General features: G+C 42.9%; 1 protein-coding gene across 1 annotated transcript; it reads right to left on the bottom strand.

Moving 5' to 3' along the window:
• Nucleotides 1–1,777: 1,777 nt before the first annotated feature.
• On the bottom strand, nucleotides 1,778–18,155 carry LOC110510683 (uncharacterized). The gene is made up of 10 exons (XM_036952487.2): nucleotides 17,931–18,155; nucleotides 12,215–12,277; nucleotides 11,875–12,036; nucleotides 11,470–11,559; nucleotides 11,152–11,270; nucleotides 10,830–10,980; nucleotides 10,406–10,702; nucleotides 2,816–7,393; nucleotides 2,596–2,671; nucleotides 1,778–2,474 (listed from the first exon to the last, which is right to left on the bottom strand). The coding sequence occupies exons 1-10, from the start codon at nucleotides 17,952–17,954 to the stop codon at nucleotides 2,368–2,370; spliced, it is 5,667 nt and encodes a 1,888-aa protein (XP_036808382.2). The 5' UTR covers nucleotides 17,955–18,155; the 3' UTR covers nucleotides 1,778–2,367.
• Nucleotides 18,156–21,338: the final 3,183 nt, after the last annotated feature.

Here is a 21,338-nt window from a genome sequence, read left to right as displayed (position 1 = left end):
ACTTTTTTCTCAGTTAGCGCAAGGACAAATGTAGCCTACATTTTTCCGGTTAGGATGATTATGTTATGCTATATATAACTACACTTCTGTGAATATCTGAACATTGCATCCAAAAATAAACTGCTCACATTCTGGACATAACTTTGTAACGACTGTGTTTGTGTAAATAGTTTCTGAAAAAAGTGTGGCCAGCTCAAATGTTGATTGTTGCGTCATTCGAACTTGCCGTTCTAAACGAGTGTTCTACTCACAAGGGGTGTGATCGTACGCTTCAGGGACCACTAGAACGATCACACCGTGTGTGATGGTATGTGTGAAAGGGCTAAGGGACAGTTGGAGATCGAATTTGAATATTTGAAACAATGTTGCAGATGTCGGGGAGAGACTGATGTTTATACAAATCTCCGCTGTTGAAAACTAAATGTTAGTCTAAAAGAAATGCGAGATAATGTCTAGATGCTTTTTATAGTGTAGATCAAGTTTATAACTTCCCTGCCTGGGCTGATGAGACAGTCAGATGGAACAGAGTTCATAAACATTTTAACATCAGATTTAGCTGGTGGTAATTTGTGGAAAAGACACCGGCTGGAATGGCTTTTAACCAATCAGCGTTCCGGATTATACGCACCCATTGTATAAATGAGTGATGAAAGTGTTATGAAGTCCTAATGTAGGTAGCCTTCAAGTAAAGCATTATGTGTGTCAAACTACTAACAGGCAGGGTTGCCACACAACTTACTACTGGCCCACCTAAAAAAGGTGAGTTTGGTCACCAATGAGCTGAGTCATCATGCCCCGAAAACACCTTATTGTACATGAGCATGCCTGCAGGAGAGGGAGAGAGAGACGGAACACTGGCTAGCAGACCTAATCCCCTTATTAAAACTAAGTCTGAACTTGCATCCCAAATGGCACTCTATACAGTGCACTACTTTTCAATATGTCTAAGTCCTCTTCTGAAAGTAAGTATTACTTTCTTTGTCTCCCCAAGTTAGGCAAACATAGAGTAGTCACATAAACATGTGGTGCATAAATATCATATGTCAAATCATACTAAACTCGCTGGCCAGGCTTCACGGTTCAGGATGCAGAATACATGCAAGAATATGGCAGCTGGCCATAAGACTCACATTCTCCTGTAACTTCAAATATATACAACCTGAAGTATATGCACTGAGTGCACAAAACATCAAGAACACCTTCCTAATATTTAGTTGCACCCTTTTCCACCAGCAGATCAGCCTCAATTCGTCGGGGCATGGACTCTACAAAGTGTCAAAAGCATTCCACTGGGATGCTGGTCCATGTTGACTCCTATGCTTCCCACAGTTGTGTCAAGTTGGCTGGGTGTCCTTTGGTTGGTGGACCATTCTTGATACACACGGGACACTGTTACGCGTCAAAAACCCAGCATCTACACTGTGACATCAATAAAGGATCATAGCTTTCACCTTGATTCACCTGGGCCATCTATGTCATGGGAAGAGCACTCATGTATTGTACACTCAGTGTATATTACACTGCTTTAATACTGCTAATTCATTTGGCAGACAGCAATGTTGTATTTCATACAAGAAACTCTGAATTCAATATACTGTATATGATTCATCAAGCCCTTCTCTGCCAAGGCAGAGTTAGAGGAAGATGTAAGTATGCATTTCACCTGTTCGACTCAACCTTTCAAGGCCGTGACAATTAAATAAATATGTGAATGTCATGCAACTTCAGACCTAACACCAATATAGCTTTTGTTGAGCAAGCAAATATCGCCATCAAGTTGACATACATCAATTAACTTTTATTCATTTACATTATTTCTACTATAATATAACGCTCCAAAGCCCAAAAAGTTTAGCACCACTTTCCTAATCGTAAGAGTAGAAGCTGCTGTCGGCCTACCCTCCTTGTCATTTTTTAATTTAGGCTAAATATCTACATCAAATTTAGAGGCTGCCATGGACGTGGATCAATGATTACAATAGGGAGAGGGCATCAGATGTACAGCACATCTAGTCAATTGGTTGGGCTTCTTAGCTTATCTTCCTAATCACAGGAGAAGCTGTAGATGTTTGAATGACATTTAGAAGCTCACATTCCTAGTTACAGGATTAGGAGCTAATAAGGGATCAAAAGAACCAGATGGAATTGTGGTGTTGACTAGCCTATAGTGGATCTTCCTTAAGGAGTATAAACTAATGGTAAGCTAGTCCACTGACAGCCTGGTTCAAATATAGCAGCATTAGGGGATTCAAAATGAAAACAGAAATGACCAACAAAAATAAAAATGTTGTATTGAGGCCAGTTGTGGTGTCCTCCTCAGATGTAGCCTGGCAAAAAGCAACTGACATGGGCTGAACGTCATCCAGGCTACCCATCAGAGGACCCAGAGGACTTGCAGGTGACCAAGCGTTTCCAGGCCTTCTGGACTCCCCAGAAGAAGTCCCGGATGCCTTTCCTCATCTTGGATAATTTAACTGGCAAGAAGATGAAAATATGTAAGAATTTCAGATGGACAATTGTCTGATAAAACAATAATTTATTACTTCTTTATATATAATTGTCCCATAAGAACATTTCCCCCCCAGGAATACTCACTCATAGGTGGAGAATCCACAGCAATGTACATCTCTGGCTGGATTGTAGTGTCTGTAAGGACGATGCTCATTTTGGACTGTGATCAGAATTCAAGAATGCACAATTAAACTTCAATTTCACTTCCTTTACATATTCCTATAATTATACAACTATACTTACTGGTGCCGATATCAAAAAGCACAACCAATGACCATTCAAGAGTAATCTGAGCTTGTCTTACCTTTCTGCCAGTTGTATAATGCACCCCCTCAGATTCCGCATCCTCCAAATCATTACTGCATGAGTCTTCAAGGTCTGAGGTCTCACGGTCATATGGGTTGGAAACTGAGGGTTTCAAGATGGCCAGTAGCTTGTGGGAAACAATGACAGAGACAATGGAAAGCATCTCCTGATCCTCAAATAAATCGTCAATTTTCAAGGAGCGTTTCAAACGCTTGACCTTCCCAAGGTCAGTGTAGATGGCATCTGCCAGCTTCGATGTCATCTTAGAATTGAAACTTTTTTGCTGGCTTTCCATTTCCTCAATCAGATATTTGGCCACCTCATCGTCGAACAATCGGATCAGATCAGTCACCAGATCACTGATCTGGATGCGCTGACGCTTGTTGGTCCTTTTTGGCATACGGCATATCTTCTTGACAAGTTTCATCAGGACTTCTTCTAATATAAGCTCCCTAATGAAGCTGGTGGAACCGGATGTCACTTGTTCCACAGTGGACCACTCCGGCTGTTCAACCTCAATCTTGATGCTGCTCTGCTCAGCTTTCTTATTCAAAGATTGACGGGTTGTCATTTCATTAAACAAGGCTGTCAATTCTTTCAAGTTGAGTGTAGATTCCAGATTTTTGGTGCCTTGAAGTTTGGATGGTGCATCCATAATTCCGTTCGTGACAAGACAGACAATGTCCTTGTGCAGCTTGGGTGCCTTGTGGCACAGTATCTTCTGTAGGGCTTCCTCTGTGCCATAGCGTTGCATCAACTTTCTATGCACAGACAGCACCAACTGAAAGATGTCTGTTGCCTTCAGGCAGACATTTGCTTCCCTCCACCTGTTAGTCACCCTCACCCACAGAGCACTGGACAGCTTGTTGGTCACATCCTCAACTAGGGTCCAGCTGGCCAGTTTATCCTGGGTCCGAGGAACAATCAGAGACCGCAGCCGGACAATGATATCCATCACCGCCTCTACATGAACAATAATATACACCGGTTGGGATGCCTTCACCTCAGCCGAGCCACATCGGCTCTTAACGATGACCTTGTCCTGGTCTGTCCTTAGGCAGATGTCTGAGGAGAGCGGCCTGATAGAGACTTTGGGGACAATTGAACCCAGACGGTTGACTTCCCTGGTGACTGCACTCGCAATGGCTGTTGTCATCTCCCCGCTGCCACGGCTCAAAGCTCGCCTCAGAGCATCAGGAGAGCCCATTTGCTCCTCCAGCTCTCTGCAGAGGGCACTTACAATCCTTGCACTTGAGGGGCGGGAGTACGGCGTCTTGAGATCCTTGGTCATTTCCAATGCTGAGGTAACGTCTGGGGAATCAGACATGTCCCGAAGGACAGAAACCACCATGTCCATTGCCACATCAGAGAGAGTGGTGGTTGGGGATGACACAGGTGATGCAAAGTCTTCTGTGTCAAGCTCATACCCATGAAGCAGCTTGGTGATCAGGTCTACAACCACCTCTGGTGTGGAATGTAGACTGGGAGAGTCCTTGTCGGAGGTCTCAATCATACAGGATTCAATTTCACTCAAAGCCCCTCTGACCATGATGTTTGTCTCAGAGTCATCGGATACATGGTTCTCTTTGAGGTGTTTGATACCTGCCTCACACAGCTCTTTCACATGGATGTTCTCGGAAGACATCACTGCTTCTTGAAGAGTAGGTGGTTGATTGGCTATGGTTGTAGCCATGATTGTCCTTACCATCAGAGGACAAAGCTTTGCCACCAGTTCATACTGTATCTTAAAGTTCTCAGAGCGGCTGTAGTTCATGGGTACCTCAGGGATGTCAAGGCCCTGAAATAGCATCTGCCGTACCAGTTTCCCCACTACACCCTCCAGTAGGCAATTAGTAGGGCTCGGCGTCTCATTCCCTCTGCCACTGGTGCTGGGAGGTAACTCTTGCTTCTTGTGAAGGCCATGAATGGCCTCACTTTGCGTAATACAACCCTCAACAGGCAACTCCTCCACTGCAATCGTGTGCACAACCACATTGACGTCGTTGGTGTGGGATCCAATCAAAAGGTTATTATAGGTTGGGTCTGTGACATATTGTAAAACATCCCCGCCTGTATTTAAGTTCTGAGCTCCAAATGTCCTATCCAGGAGACACAATACTGACTCAGAAAGTGGGTCAGTGAACTCCTGGAGCTCTAGGCTGCTCTCAACTTCGAAGGGGCTGAGGCTACAGCTGATCTGGGAGCTGTAATAAGAAGCCTGCAGCTCTCTCTTGGACTCCAATCTGTCATGCAGCTTTGGATATAAGGCATCTGCAATGGAGTCTGTGAGCCACTCATCCAAATTAACAGAGAAAATATTATTCAAGCTTTTGTTGGAAGCCTCCTCTTTGGTTTTCCTCAGGATGTCCCGCACAGCTTCCCTTGGGGCAGAACCAGAAGTGCAAATATGTCCATTGGATGGTGTCTGGGTGCCAGTAAGTGATTCCTTGATCAAGAAACTCTGGAGTTCGGTGGCCACTTCCTTAGACATCTCCCTTCTGATCTTCAGAACAGCAGGTGTCAGTGTAGCTTTCTCCGAGGTCAAAGGTGTCAGAACTCTGGTCAAAGTTGAGGGGCATCTGAGATGATCACCCAGACCCTCTAAGTCATCAGAGCAGGACACCTTGGCAACTTTAAATAAAACCGAACTAATAAGGTTCTGAGCCACAGCAGATGATTTTGCTGATGCTGCCTGGAGGGTCTCTGAACTAAGCTGATTGGAGGCAGCCATCTTTGTTGTTGCCCTGGTAATGATGTTACTCACAGGCTTGATGGAGTAGCTCATAAACTGGGATCTCAGGCTTTCAAAGACTCCCTTCACTCTTTCCGCCTTCAGGTCTTTGTCAGTGGCAAATACACACGACTGAACAGCATAGAGAGATACAGGGAGAGGAAAGCCCAAGGGTGAAGCCACATCTGTGATATGGATGGAGGACTCTGAGGGTGTCCCCTCAAGGCGCCTCTGCAGCAACTTTATCATCTCCAGGACTCTGGCATTCTCCTGTGGTGAGGTGGAACACTCTCCTGTGAGGTTCTCACTGTCTAGTGTGTTCTGGATTCCAAGCAGTGTTGTGTTGAGTATCCTCCTGTCATGGGGAAGCACTCCCCTCAGTGCAGAAGAGGACCGGCTCTGTGGTGCTGGTGTGTTGCATGGTGTTGATGCACCAGAGACGTCACTTCCACTTTCATCATCTTTTTTGGTCCTCATTATAATAAGGATTTCGTCAATGATCTCATCACTGTAGACTTCTAAGTCCTCTGTGGTAACATGGGCCGTTGGGGTGGCGATACTCAGAGTACGACCCCCAAGAAGTTTGAAGGACGTCTCCGACCCACTGCCAAGAGGGCCAACAGACACACATTGCAGTGTTTCGCTGGATGACGAAGAACAACTGGAGGAGAGATCAAGCAGCTCCTCCTCCAAAGTCGGAGAGGAGGAAAGAATTCCCTCCATTTTCAGGACAGAGATAACATCCGCAAGTGTTGAATCTACAAGGTCCTCACCTAGTGGGCTACTCCTTAAGTGGCTGACAAACACCCTTGTAGGAGAATGGGAGACTGTGGTGGGAGATGGAGAGCCCTCCTCACCATTCACACTTGACCGCGCCTCCACAATTGCTAAAGACTGGGAGATGACGGAACATACAAGTCCACCAGCCCGCTCAATAATGGAGGGGAGGGAAACATCCAAAGGGGCTGGAGGTGTCACACTCCCTCCTTGGCCATTTCTATCTTGGCTGAGGCAGATCGACGAGACCTCAGTAGCAAATTGATTCTCCCTCACAGGGCTGCTGCTAGAGTCAGGTCTAGGAACAGTTGAAATAGAGCTCACAGCCAAGGAACAAGGAATATCACTCATTCGGTCAAAAAGCTTGATGGAGCCCGAGGAGGAGGAGGTGCTCCTGGCTGACCACTGCTTGGGAGGCATATCAGTGGCTGAGAGTTTCAAAGCGGTAGACACTATGGAGCTTCTGGTAGATGAGCCCTGGCTGGAAGGGAAGCCGGTGTTGGAGGAGGAGAAACTGGCCAAGGTCTGTTTGAAGGGGATGACATGTCCATGACTAAAATGACATATCAAACCTGGGCTAGCTAAATGTGGTGTGCAGCCCACTACAGCAGATGGGGGTTCATAGACATCAGCGGCAGTACATTGTATGTCAGACTGTGGCCTGGCAGACTGTGGCGTAGCAGAACATGGCCTAGCAGCATGGAGGTTCTCAGTAGAGACCTGATTGGAGGTTGAGTGAGCTCGTTCCTCACAGGACAGAGAACTGCTGCTACAATAAGTCTGGACAGCAGTGACTGGTTCATCAATGGAGATTGGGGAGGACCTACTGTCAGGACTTTGAGTGAGACAGATCACATTGACTTTGGAGAGTAGGGAGGTACAGCTGACAGAGCCCTGGGTTGAATCTTTGTTGGTGTCTTTGCTGATGGGGAGCATATTCTCTGCAGTACTTTCTGAAGCTCTCAGCCTTATAAGGTCAACCAAGGCAGGGATCAGGATGCTATTTACCTCCTCCAATACTGAGCTCGTTATGTGCCCAATCAGGAGCAGCAAGTCCCTAACAGTAATCTGTATTTATGAAAATCAACAGAATTGATTAAGATTTACAGTATGTTGGAAATCAAAACACATGTTAATACATATCAAATTATTTAAAAAAGTAAATATAACAAGTATACCTTTCTTTCTTTTTTAGCAATTACTCTATGTCAAATGCGTGGTCTCCATTGTTGCAACTTAATCATCTTCCTCATCTAGACTTTTTACATTTACCAAAGTGGCAAACGCATATCATATCATCCAAATACAGTGGCAAGACAAAGTATATGAACCCTATTGGAATTATTTGAATGTCTGCATAAATTGGTCATAAAATTGGATTTAATCTTCATCTAAATCACAACAACAGATTAACACATTCTGCTTAAACTAATAACACACAAATGAGTGCATTTGTCTTGTCTATACATCATTTAAACATTCACAGTGTAAGTTGAAAAAAGTATTTGAACCCCTAGGCTAATCACTAATTGGAGTTAGCTAACCTGGAGTACAATCATTGAGACGAGATTGGAGATGTTGGTTAGAGCTGTCTGCCCTAAAAAAAAAACACTCACAAAATGTGAGTTTGCTATTTACAAGAAGCACTGCCTGATGTGAACCATGCCTCAAGCAAAAGAGATCTCAGAAAAACCAGGATTAAGAATTGTTGACTTGCATATAGCTGGAAAAGGTTACAAAAGTATCTCTAAAAGCCTTGATGTTCATCACTCCACGGTTAGACAAATTGTATATAAATGGAGAAAGTTCAGCACTGTTGCTACTCTCCCTAGGAGTGGCTGTCCTGCAAAAGAGCATCTGGATGTTCCAGATTCTGTGGAGAGATGAAACTAAAGTTGAATTGTTTGAAAGGAACACACAACACTGTGGAGAAAAAAAGCACAGCACACCAATATCAAAACCTCATCCCAACTGTAAAGTATGGTGAAGGGAGTATGGTATCATTGCTGCCTCAGGGTCTGGGCAGCTAGCTATCATCGATGGAAAAATGAATTGCCAAGTTTATCAAGACATTTTGCAGGAGATTGTAACGCTGTTCGCCAATTGAAGCTCAACAGAAGTTGGGTGATGTAACAGGACAACGACCCAAAACACAGAAGTAAATCAACAACAGAATAGCTGCAACAGAAGAATATTTGCCTACTGGAGTGGCCCAGTCAGAGTAGGGGACCTCAACCCGATTGAGATGCTGTGGCAGGGCCTCAAGAGAGCGGTTCACACCAGACATCCCAAAAATATTGCTAAACTGAAACTGTTTTGTAAAGAGGAATGGTATAAAATTCCTCCTGACCGTTGCTCAGGTCTGATCTGCAACTACAGAAAACATTGAGGTTATTGCTGCCAAAGTAGGGTAAACCGTTTATTAAAACCAAGGGTTCACATAAACTCAGCAAAAACATAAACGTCCTCTCACTGTCAACTGTGTTTATTATCAGCAAACTTAACATGTGCAAATAATTGTATGAACATACAAGATTGAACAACTGAGACATCTTCTTAAGGCTAGGGGAACCCCTCGACAACATCCGCTGAAATGGCAGAGCGCGAAATTCAAAAATATTTTTTCAAAATATTTCACTTTCATACATTCATAAGTGCAAAACACCAAATTAAAGCTTAACTTCTTGTTAATCTACCCATCGTGCCCTAGCCCTCACCCTTCGATCCAACAGGTCCCAGATGTGCTCAATGGGATTGAGATACGGCTCTTCGCTGGCCATGGCAGAACACAGACATTCCTGTCTTGCAGGAAATCTTGCACAGAACGAGCAGTATGGCTGGTGGCATTGTCATGCTGGAGGGTCATGTCAGGATGAGCCTGCAGGAAGGATATCACATGAGGGAGGAGGTTGTCTTCCCTGTAACGCACAGCGTTGAGACTGCCTCCAATGACAACAAGCTCAGCCCGATGATAGTGACACACCGCCCAAGACCATGACGAACCCTCCACCTCCAAATCGATACCGCTCCAGAGTACAGGCCTCCGTGTAACGCTCATTCCTTCGACGATAAACGCGAATCCGACCATCACCCCTGGTGAAACAAAACCATGACTCGTCAGTGAAGAGCACTTTTTGACAGTCCTGTCTGGTCCAGCGATGGTGGGTTTGTGCCCATTGGCGACGTTGTTGCCGGTTTCCTTACAACAGGCCATTGCGGACAGTCTGAGCACTGATGGAGGGATTGTGCGTTCCTGGTGTAACTCGGGCAGTTGTTGTTGCCATCCTGTACCTGTCCCGAAGGTGTGATGTTCGGATGTACCGATCCTGAGCAGGTGTTGTTACACGAGGTCTGCCACTGCGAGGACGGTCAGCTGTCCGTCCTGTCTCACTGTAGCGCTGTCTTAGGCGTCTCACAGTACGGACATTGCAATTTATTGCCCTGGCCACATCTGCAGTCCTCATGCCTCCTTGCAGCATACCTAAGGCACGTTCACGCAGATGAGCAGGGACCCTGGGCATCTTTCTTTTGGTGTTATTCAGAGTCAGTAGAAAGGCCTCTTTAGTTTCCTAAGTTTTCATAACTGTGACCTTAATTGCCTATCGTCTGTAAGCTGTTAGTGTTTTAACGATCGTTCCACAAATGCATGTTCATTAATTGTTCATGGTTCATTGAACAAGCATGGGAAACAGTGTTTATACCCTTTAAAATGAAGATCTGTGAAGTTATTTGGATATATATGAATTATCTTTCAAAGAAAGGATCCTGAAAAAGGGAAGTTTCTTTTTTTGCTGAGTGTACTTTTTCCACCCTGCACTGTGAATGTTTACACCGTGTGTTCAATAAAGACATGAAAAAGTATCATTGTTTGTCTATTGTTGTGACTTAGATGAAGATCAGATAACATTTTATGACCAATTTACGCAGAAGTCCAGGTAATTCCAAAGGGTTGACATACTTTTTCTTGCCACTGTACTTGGATATGGATTTCCCAGTAAATGGGGGACATGGAAGCAGTAATATGCCTACAGCCCCCAAAGAGTGAAAGCTGGGAACATGTTCATGACCAAAATTACCTACCACTGACGGGCTAGCTGAATGTGGTGAGCAGGTCATCACAGAAGACAAGGTTCCAGAGTGATCAGAGTCACTGCTAGGTCTTTCAGATGGTGGTCTGGCAGAACGTGGTCTGGTAGTTTGTGGTCTGGCAATATGTGGTCTGGCAGTATGTAGCCTAGTAACCTTGAGGTTCTCAGTCGAGATCTGACTGGAAAGAGTGTCCATCGAGGAGGTGGAGTGTCTGAAGGGAGAGTCCATTCCCAGAGGTGTGTGTGTCTCCATGCCCAGGGGTCTCCAATCTCCCATCTTTCTACCAGGCTAAGAGAGACGGGTGAGAAAGAGAGGCAAATGGATGAAGATACCAACAGAAACACTGAGGTCCTACTGCTGCTTAAGCAACTGTGAGTTGATATCAGCCCTAGGAGTGCCGCTGTTCCATCCTTACCTGTCCAATCACCGACCAGCGGATTCGGCGCTCCAGGCGCAGCTCCCTGCACACTTCTCTTTCCAGCTCCTTAAGCCTGAGGCGTCGTTTCACATCCCAAGCCAGTTCGGCCAAGTGAAGGTTCTTCCCCTCTTCCATTTCACTCTGAAACCTTCACATACAAGGAAACATAAAACATGATTAACCTTAATTTTTCTACAACTCAAACTGTCCACCATTTCTATTTCTTAAGTTATTGCTAGATAGGAGGTCAACGTGATTCCACACCTTTGCTTATGTTTTTTTTAAACAAATTTCAGTAAAAGATTCTAATAACACTCACGTGTTCTTGAAGTAGCTTCTACCCTTGGCAATGAGCCAATCTCTAAAATCCGTCAGTGAAATGTGGGACGGAACCTCCCCTTGCTGCTGCAAGACTAGGAACTGCTTCAAAAGCATTTTCTGAGAGAGAGAGAGAGAGATTAATTTGCACCCTTCCACAAGTTTTTCCTGGTCTTGTTACGTGATCAGAAAACCCTTTCCCGATCCATGAGCAACAGCAAGTTACATACACAGATGAAATAAAACGCATGGAAAGGTGTCTTACAATATAGCTTTTGTGTTTTTATAATTGTGCATCTAGAAAGCAGACCACTCTAACCTGCTGGGCACAGCACTGCTTCTCCCACAGCAACTGAACTGACTTGATGTAGCTACTGTAGCGATTGTACTCTTTACACGTACACAGCACCTGAAAGGGAGGAGCCACAAAAGAGCCATTTTTAGAGGAAGTTCATGTGTACAAACACCCAATCCCAAATCTACCTCTACCCGAAACCCCAATATTGATTGATTTTGCCTGTATTTAACCAGGTAAGACATTAAGAACACATTCTCTTTTACAACCTGCACTAACAATGACCATATGTAGATTTGGATTTGTGTAAACTAGGCAAAATGGCAAACATTTCACCTAGCCGTCATATTGCTTACACCTGTACAATTTTCTCAGTTCCATATAAATGTCACTTTTAGATTTTGGAAAGAAAAGGGAGGTTTGCCTTGCCTTCTCATTTGAGGTGATGAGGCCTTGCTTCACCAGCCGCTTCTTCCTTTCCGGATGGCGGAAAAAACTCTTCAGGTGTTTGTCGTGGAGGCAGTTATAACTAACATCTATGACTCTCATGTTGGGGTCCAACAGGTCAAATCCTGGGGTCTCCTGATGGAGCTGTGGATTGTGTTTTAACAAACCTCAATGTCAGGGCAATGGATACTACAGTGGGAATGGTTTTGGAATTAGGACTGGAAATGGAAGGAAGTAATTAAAAATATATAATTAGGTAACATTTCATTTGAAAGAAATTGAGGATCTCAGATCATTTGGAATGTCATACTATCACACTAACCTTCTCCCCCAGTTTTCCTCTGAAGAATACAGGGAATGTCCTTTCTGGGGCTTCCTGTAACCCCTACAAAGACAGAGACAATCATGACAGAACTTTATAGATGTGGGGTTTTGGTAATGGTTTTGATAGTAGATCCCATCCCTGTAACTTGGTTTGTAATAATTCCACCTTTTGCCAATTCACTTGCATGAAAAATGTTGAATCAAGCTTATCTCTAAAACAAATGTGTTTGATCCATTTACATTGTTAAACTATCCTTAAACTAGTCAACTAGCCGTAGGCCTACATGATGACTGATTCTGTAGGCTACATATTCATCTCATAGACTTTCATCGTCCATCTTTAGAATTATACAAATGTGAAGCGACATTAATATGAAGAACGAACAAAGCATTATCCTAGGCCTACTCACATTTTCTTCTTCTTTGCCCGCACTTTTTGACATAGTAGGTATATTGACTAATATTGTAAACAAGTGATGTCATAACTGAAACTTGATTATCCTGTGTCTCCAGAAAAGGTATGCCCGATGCCCTCAAGTAAACGTCCGCTATCTGATAGACCTATGTTGTTGTACTGATATAAACACTATGAAAGGATATTGTAGTCTTAACCTACTGATATAGTCTACAGGCTTATTTATGGTGTGCCCACTCCATAAAGCGCACCTCCAGTTGTGCCTGGGCTTGCTGCAACACGTGCACTCTGTTGCCAAGCCTTCCACAGAATCATATCTCAACCCTAAAATGTGATCCACATGTATTCGATGTCGAAATTGTCAGTCATTTGCAGTGATGGATTTAAAGCATTACCACGACTACGTCTATATTATTCAATTATTGCACCCACACTGCTTGGGCGCGCCAACGAGCGTCTGCATAGCAAAGGGCTAAAATAGAAGACAGTTCTATTTCTGATGCAGATCACACTGCAAGTCCTGCCTCTCCCATCTCCTCATTGGTTTATAGAAGCAGGTACCAACGTGCCATCTCCTCATTGGTTATACCCACGTGGGTGACTGAAAAACCAAAGAGGTCAGTGGCGGTAAGGCACCTAATTTATGAAAGTTGCCAATCGCAATATAGAATCAAGAGAAGAAAAAGCCTGGAAGGAGGAGAGATGACTAGAAACGATTCGGTTGACCGTTTTATGTGTGGATTAATTGGTGGTGTAAAGGACCTTGGTTCACACAGGGTCATGTTTGGCGAGTCAGTGGACAAGTATCCTGCCTCTATTGTATTGAGTTTTGGAGAAAATGGGGGTCGTAATAGCAGTAACTGCAAAAAGTTACTGTGAAACCAAGGTAAATTCAATTCAGGTTTCAACCTGCCCTTGGCTGCAGTTACTGCGTTTAACCTTTGTATCATATCATTCTATTCTGATAGTGATGCAATCGAACCTGTATGACACTGACTGACAGCTACACACACATACATTGCTAATCTAGGGATACAACACCATGGCACAGCATTCCCGGGGGAAATGATGGTTCAACTTGCTCTGAAAAGCTTCAATCTATTATACCTGGATTTAATATCATCCTTTTAGTTGTATTCTGACATTCAATGGGTTATTTGAATCCGTAAAGTTACACCACACACACGATCTTTAGCCAGCTGACGGTCAGTTGGACGTGCACCCCATACTGAATTGTCAAAAGCCACGCACACTCTTTTTCCGGATGAGCGCACACACACAGCATGGCTAGCTCATTAATAATATATCCACTCACATGTTTAGGGTTTCTGGTTTTCTTTTATATTCCAGTATTGCGTGACTGTCCTGGTCAGGGAAGTTAAAATCCCAAATTGTATCCATCACCTTTGTTGGTGGCATATGTAATTAGTACAACAGGCTTTGACATTCCAAACGTGTGCTCAATGTGTCTGCTTCAGTGCCATCTTTACATGAATGCAGAAAAAACTGTTTTGCATGACTTCCACCAATCCCTGTGGCCTAGATGATTAGTATCAATGCGGATCAAAGTTGCCATGTGAGGGTGTATTAGGACAGTACAACCACGTCAATACTAGGTTTTATTCCTGTCAATGTCCATCCATGCAATATTTTTGTATTTGTAAATAAAAATGAAAATGTACAGTGCCTTGCGAAAGTATTCGGCCCCCTTGAACTTTGCGACCTTTTGCCACATTTCAGGCTTCAAACATAAAGATATAAAACTGTATTTTTTTGTGAAGAATCAACAACAAGTGGGACACAATCATGAAGTGGAACGACATTTATTGGATATTTCAAACTTTTTTAACAAATCAAAAACTGAAAAATTGGGAGTGCAAAATTATTCAGCCCCTTTACTTTCAGTGCAGCAAACTCTCTCCAGAAGTTCAGTGAGGATCTCTGAATGATCCAATGTTGACCTAAATGACTAATGATGATAAATACAATCCACCTGTGTGTAATTAAGTCTCCGTATAAATGCACCTGCACTGTGATAGTCTCAGAGGTCCGTCAAAAGCGCAGAGAGCATCATGAAGAACAAGGAACACACCAGGCAGGTCCGAGATACTGTTGTGAAGAAGTTTAAAGCCGGATTTGGATACAAAAAGATTTCCCAAGCTTTAAACATCCCAAGGAGCACTGTGCAAGCGATAATATTGAAATGGAAGGAGTATCAGACCACTGCAAATCTACCAAGACCTGGCCGTCCCTCTAAACTTTCAGCTCATACAAGGAGAAGACTGATCAGAGATGCAGCCAAGAGGCCCATGATCACTCTGGATGAACTGCAGAGATCTACAGCTGAGGTGGGAGACTCTGTCCATAGGACAACAATCAGTCGTATATTGCACAAATCTGGCCTTTATGGAAGAGTGGCAAGAAGAAAGCCATTTCTTAAAGATATCCATAAAAAGTGTTGTTTAAAGTTTGCCACAAGCCACCTGGGAGACACACCAAACATGTGGAAGAAGGTGCTCTGGTCAGATGAAACCAAAATTGAACTTTTTGGCAACAATGCAAAACGTTATGTTTGGCGTAAAAGCAACACAGCTGAACACACCATCCCCACTGTCAAACATGGTGGTGGCAGCATCATGGTTTGGGCCTGCTTTTCTTCAGCAGGGACAGGGAAGATGGTTAAAATTGATGGGAAGATGGATGGAATCAAATACAGGACCATTCTGGAAGAAAACCTGATGGAGTCTGCAAAAGACCTGAGACTGGGACGGAGATTTGTCTTCCAACAAGACAATGATCCAAAACATAAAGCAAAATCTACAATGGAATGGTTCAAAAATAAACGTATCCAGGTGTTAGAATGGCCAAGACAAAGTCCAGACCTGAATCCAATCGAGAATCTGTGGAAAGAACTGAAAACTGCTGTTCACAAATGCTCTCCATCCAACCTCACTGAGCTTGAGCTGTTTTGCAAGGAGGAATGGGAAAAAATTTCAGTCTCTCGATGTGCAAAACTGATAGAGACATACCCCAAGCGACTTACAGCTGTAATAGCAGCAAAAGGTGGCGCTACAAAGTATTAACTTAAGGGGGCTGAATAATTTTGCACGCCCAATTTTTCAGTTTTTCATTTGTTAAAAAAGTTTGAAATATCCAATAAATGTCGTTCCACTTCATGATTGTGTCCTACTTGTTGTTGATTCTTCACAAAAAAATACAGTTTTATATCTTTATGTTTGAAGCCTGAAATGTGGCAAAAGGTTGCAAAGTTCAAGGGGGCCGAATACTTTCGCAAGGCACTGTAAGAGCCTTTTTGGGGGAGCAGGTATGAAATTAATAGATGAACTGAGTTTTGACAGTGAAAATTATTAAGATAATGTTTGCACAAGATAAAATCAACATTGATTATATCCTATATTATAGAATAACTGAAAAGGATTTGAGTCCCTGGCGGCGTAGTGTGTTACTGATGGTAGGCTTTGTTACTTTGGTCCCAGCTCTCTGCAGGTCATTCACTAGGTCCCCCTGTGTGGTTCTGGGATTTTTGCTCACTGTTCTTGTGATCATTTTGACCCCACGGGTGAGATCTTGCGTGGAGCCCCAGATCGAGGGAGATGATCAGTGGTCTTGTATGTTTTCCATTTCCTAATAATTGCTCCCACAGTTGATTTCTTCAAACCAAGCTGCTTACCTATTGCAGACTCAGTCTTCCCAGCCTGGTGCAGGTCTACAATTTGTTTCTGGTGTCCTTTGACAGCTCTTTGGTCTTGGCCATAGTGGAGTTTGGAGTGTGACTGTTTGAGGTTGTGGACAGGTGTCTTTTATACTGATAACAAGTTCAAGCAGGTACAGGTAACGAGTGGAGGACAGAGGAGCCTCTTAAAGAAGAAGTTACAGGTCTGTGAGAGACAGAAATCTTGCTTGTGTGTAGGTGACCAAACACTTATTTTCCACCATAATTTGCAAATAAATTCATTAAAAATCCCACAATGTGATTTTCTGGATTTTTTTCCCCTCATTTTGTCTGTCATAGTTGAAGTGTACCTATGATGAAAATTACAGGCCTCTCTCATCTTTTTAAGTGGGAGAACTTGCACAATTGGTGGCTGACTAAATACTTTTTTGCCCCACTGTAAATGTTATATTCAGGCTGTAACACAACAAAATGTGAAAAAGTCAAGGGGTGTGAATACTTTCCGAAAGCACTGTACATATTGGTATGTTTAATCCTAGAAATACAGTAGATACATTCTATTATGGTTTTCTTTGTAGCCTATTGGTTTCGTGGTTGTAAATTGAATAGTACATATTGGAAACGTATTTATGGTAGGCTGGCATTGCTTAAATTGATTATGTGGATCTAATTTGATCTACAGAAGTGCATTGTACATTATCACAGCGTGATGCTGAACCCCTGACCAGCACGACTTTCCATGTTTGAAGCGGGCCTGTTGTTTTGGCAAGACAGCTGTGCATGGCTGCATCTCACTGTAGCAGGCTGTATACTATGTTTTGGTTGTTTGCTGCATTTGTTTACTGTTAATGTAACTAGCCTTAATATACTGTAGATTGTGTCATATCTTTATCAATCTTACATTTTGTTTACTAGTCATGCTACTTGGTACCGCTGTTCACGATCATTCGTTGCATTCACAGTTGTGTCAGTAGGCTATTCCAAGCCAAACTGCTATTCAGTAGCCTATTTTTGTTTGCATGCATGAATAACTAGGCTACTTTCAGCATTTAGTTTGTATTATTTTGTACAGCTGCATTCACATAGGCTGTTTGTAATAAGTGAATTACCCTATCTATCTTGTAGCCTATATTCATTACCAAACGGCCTTGCTTTAGTGTGTAGGGCACTGTACATGGTGCTGATACGCAGCGGAAATACTACAGATTTTGCACCAACCTACCTTACTTCAAATGCACTCAATGATCTCTGAGTCTCAGCATTTGAAATGTATGTTTGTGATATAAGCAGAATTCAATATAATTCCAATGCAACAACCGCCCAAAAATGTGCCCCCTCATCGATTTCTACTGCTCCCTTAGTAAATGTTTCCTGACACCTGGTGTGCGTGAGCGGTCTCGGGCATACGGGTCTGATTAAATGGCAATTCCTAACACACAATGATCTAAGCCAAATTGATCAATTTTATAGACTCCATGCTGGCGACAGGGGATTTACACATAACCTCAGGCATGCACCCGTTTCCATAAATTGTTCAGTGTAATCAATACAAAACCTGTCTACAGTCATTTCAAGGTAGGCCTGTAGCGATAGAAATTGACTTACTTTTCGGGCGTCGTCGCAGTCCATGCTACACGCCTAATTCGTTCTCCAAAATGAGCCGGTAAAACATCGTACTTCATCTGAGGTTGCCAAAGCTTGAATGCTACTGAATATTAAACTGGCTTAGAAATAAGAATGAATAGAAATTCAAAAAAAACATTGAAATTATTGCGTCACAATACCAGGCAGCCACTGGGAGTGTACCCATGAAGTTACCAGTCAATTTCCAGGGTTATAGTTCCAAGCCCATTCTATTCATTCTTATTTCTGTGAGCCCAGGCCTACTTCCATCATGATGTAATTTGCAGTCCACATCATTAAGCATAAATCTTAGACCACAGATGCTGAGATGCACTATTTTGCTCAAAATATATATAGCTTTTACCCTTTGGTGTAAGCTATACAGTACCATTCAGAAGTTTGGATGCACCCACACCTTCAAGGGTTTTTCTTTATTTTTACTATTTTCTAAATTGTAGAATAGTGAAGACATCAAAACTATGAAACACATATGGAATCATGTAGTAACCAAAAAGTGTTAAACAAATTCAAATATATTTAATATTTGAGATTCTTCAAAGTAGCCACCCTTTGCCGTGATAACAGCTTTGCACACTCTTGGCATGAGCCAGCTTCACCTGGACTACTTTTCCAACAGTCTTGAAAGAGTTCCTACATATGCTGAGCAATCGTTGGCTGCTTTTCCTTCACTCTGCGGTCCAATTAATCTCAAACCATCTTAATTGGGTTGAGGCCAGGTGATCTGGTGCATCACTCCATCACTCATCTTGGTCAAATAGCCCTTACACAGCCTGGAGGTGGGTTAGGTCATTGTCATGTTGAAAAACAAATTACACTAACACTAAACACAATCCAGATGGGCTGGCGTATCGCTGCAGAATGCTGTGGTAGCAATGCTGGTTAAGTGTGATTTGAACTCTAAATAAAGCAAAGCACCCCCACACTATCACACCTCCTCCTCCATGCTTCACGGTGGAAATCACACATGCAGAAATCATCCGTTCACCTACTCTGTGTTCTCACAAAGACACGGCCGTTGAATCCAAGAATCTCAAATCGCAGTCTGTCATATCAAAAGGCACTCCTTCGATAAAGTTGTTTTTGACTAAAATAAAAACATGTCATTTTCACAAGGTTGTGGAGTAACATGTTCAACTACTTATTATTGGCTCTAATTCAGGTTGTGCCTGTAGATTGACAAAATTAACAACCAATGCAAGAATTGTTCACTTGTCAAACCCCGCTCTGGTCTGCTTGGTTTGTTTCGTAAGCGTTCAAGAAAGTCTTGTGATGTTGCGCCTCTTGGTTCAGAAATTCTGATGTAACATTAAGCCTGTTTGAAGAATAACATTTACAGGAAAAATTTACAGGAATCCTAGTCTCTCTGCCTGTATCTTTGGTGCTAACCTATCAATGCTAGTTAGCAAAGTATCTAAGCCTGCTGCATCTGAAATAACTATCGTTTAACGTTATATACAGCCTCAGTGACTGTTCAAGCAAACAACAACACTGGAGGCCTATTGGAACTACTAAAAAGTATGAAGTTTACAAGTAATTAAATACAAAAAATATAGGCTATTTGGAAAGGACACAATGGCTGCAACCTCGGTCAGTGATGGTGGGAGTGGTTTTGCCGAATGGACCCATAGGAGTTTGAGCCTTGAACAACAGAAAAATATTGAGTAACTACTCTCATTCTACAGGTTTTTAAGCATCTAGTTACAGACGGTAGACTAAGACATCCAGAGCAACACATAGCAGGGAGCTCCAATATGATCAGGAAACTAGACCGGTTATATAGATCGCTGAAAATGACTGTCAATCATTTCTTGTATTAGTCATCTCAGGGATGGTACTTGAAAAATGTAGCAGAAGCAATATCCGGTTTAGCTCCTCACTAAACAGTCTATAGACATGAAATCATAAAATTACACAACTGAGTAGGACAAAATAAAACCACCAAAACTCGCAATTGAAAAAAAAACTGGCAGTGAAAGCAAAGATGCAAGTCATCTAACCATAGGTAGTAACTGCAGGCAAGAGCGAAATGGATTCAATAGGGTTGGTTGTTTGAAAAGTTCAAATGAAAAACTATTTTTAAATTAGTTTCCAAATCATTTGTTCTGCTTTTAAATTAGTTTTGCTCCTTTTGTTTACAAATCTACAAACGATTCTCTCAACATCCATCACTTCACTCAATCTTCACATTTTCAAACATCGAGGGCGTTTTACTAAGACATATGCAATGTACACAACTGAAAACTGCTCCCCAAGAAACAGGACACTGCCCTTGCCACCAAACTATACTTGATTTTAAAACTGTCGAGTGTAGAGATTATAGAGATATTGTTATCCACGTCGGCACCAACAATGTTAGGATGAAACAGTCAGAGATCACCAAGCGCAACATAGCTTCTGCGTGTAAATCAGCTAGAAAGATGTGTCGGCATCAAGTAATTGTCTCTGGCCCCCTCCCAGTTAGGGGGAGTGATGAGCTCTACAGCAGAGTCTCACAACTAAATCGCTGGTTGGAAACTGTTTTCTGCCCCTCCCAAAAGATAGAATTTGTAGATAATTGGCCCTCTTTCTGGGACTCACCCACAAACAGGACCAAGCCTGACCTGCTGAGGAGTGACGGACTCCATCCTAGCTGGAGGGGTGCTCTCATTTTATCTACCAACATAGACAGGGCTCTAACTCCTCTAGCTCCACAATGAAATAGGGTGCAGGCCAGGCAGCAGGCTGTTAGCCAGCCTGCCAGCATAGTGGAGTCTGCCACTAGCACAGTCAGTGTAGTCAGCTCAGCTATCACCATTGAGACCGTGTCTGTGCCTCGACCTAGTTTGGGCAAAACTAAACATGGCGGTGTTCGCCTTAGCAATCTCACTAGGATAAAGACCACCTCCATTCCTGTCATTATTGAAAGAGATCATGATACCTCACATCTCAAAATAGGGCTACTTAATGTTAGATCCCTTACTTCAAAGGCAATTATAGTCAATTAACTAATCACTGATCATAATCTTGATGTGATTGGCCTGACTGAAACATGGCTTAAGCCTGATGAATTTACTGTGTTAAATGAGGCCTCACCTCCTGGCTACACTAGTGACCATATCCCCCGTGCATCCCGCAAAGGAGGAGGTGTTGCTAACATTTACGATAGCAAATTTAAATTTACAAAAAAAATAAAATGACGTTTTTGTCTTTTGAGCTTCTAGTCATGAAATCTATGCAGCCTACTCAATCACTTTTTATAGCTACTGTTTACAGGCCTCCTGGGCCGTATACAGCGTTCCTCACCTCCTATCGGACCTTGTAGTCATAGCAGATAATATTCTAATCTTTGGTGACTTTAATATTCACATGGAAAAGTCCACAGACCCACTC

The sequence above is a fragment of the Oncorhynchus mykiss genome, chromosome 2 (assembly GCF_057628025.1).
Source record: "Oncorhynchus mykiss isolate SJ-2025 chromosome 2, ASM5762802v1, whole genome shotgun sequence".
NCBI lineage: Eukaryota > Metazoa > Chordata > Actinopteri > Salmoniformes > Salmonidae > Oncorhynchus > Oncorhynchus mykiss.
The sequence above is the reverse complement of the archived record's forward strand: the minus strand, read 5'-3'. Positions and strand labels throughout refer to the sequence as shown.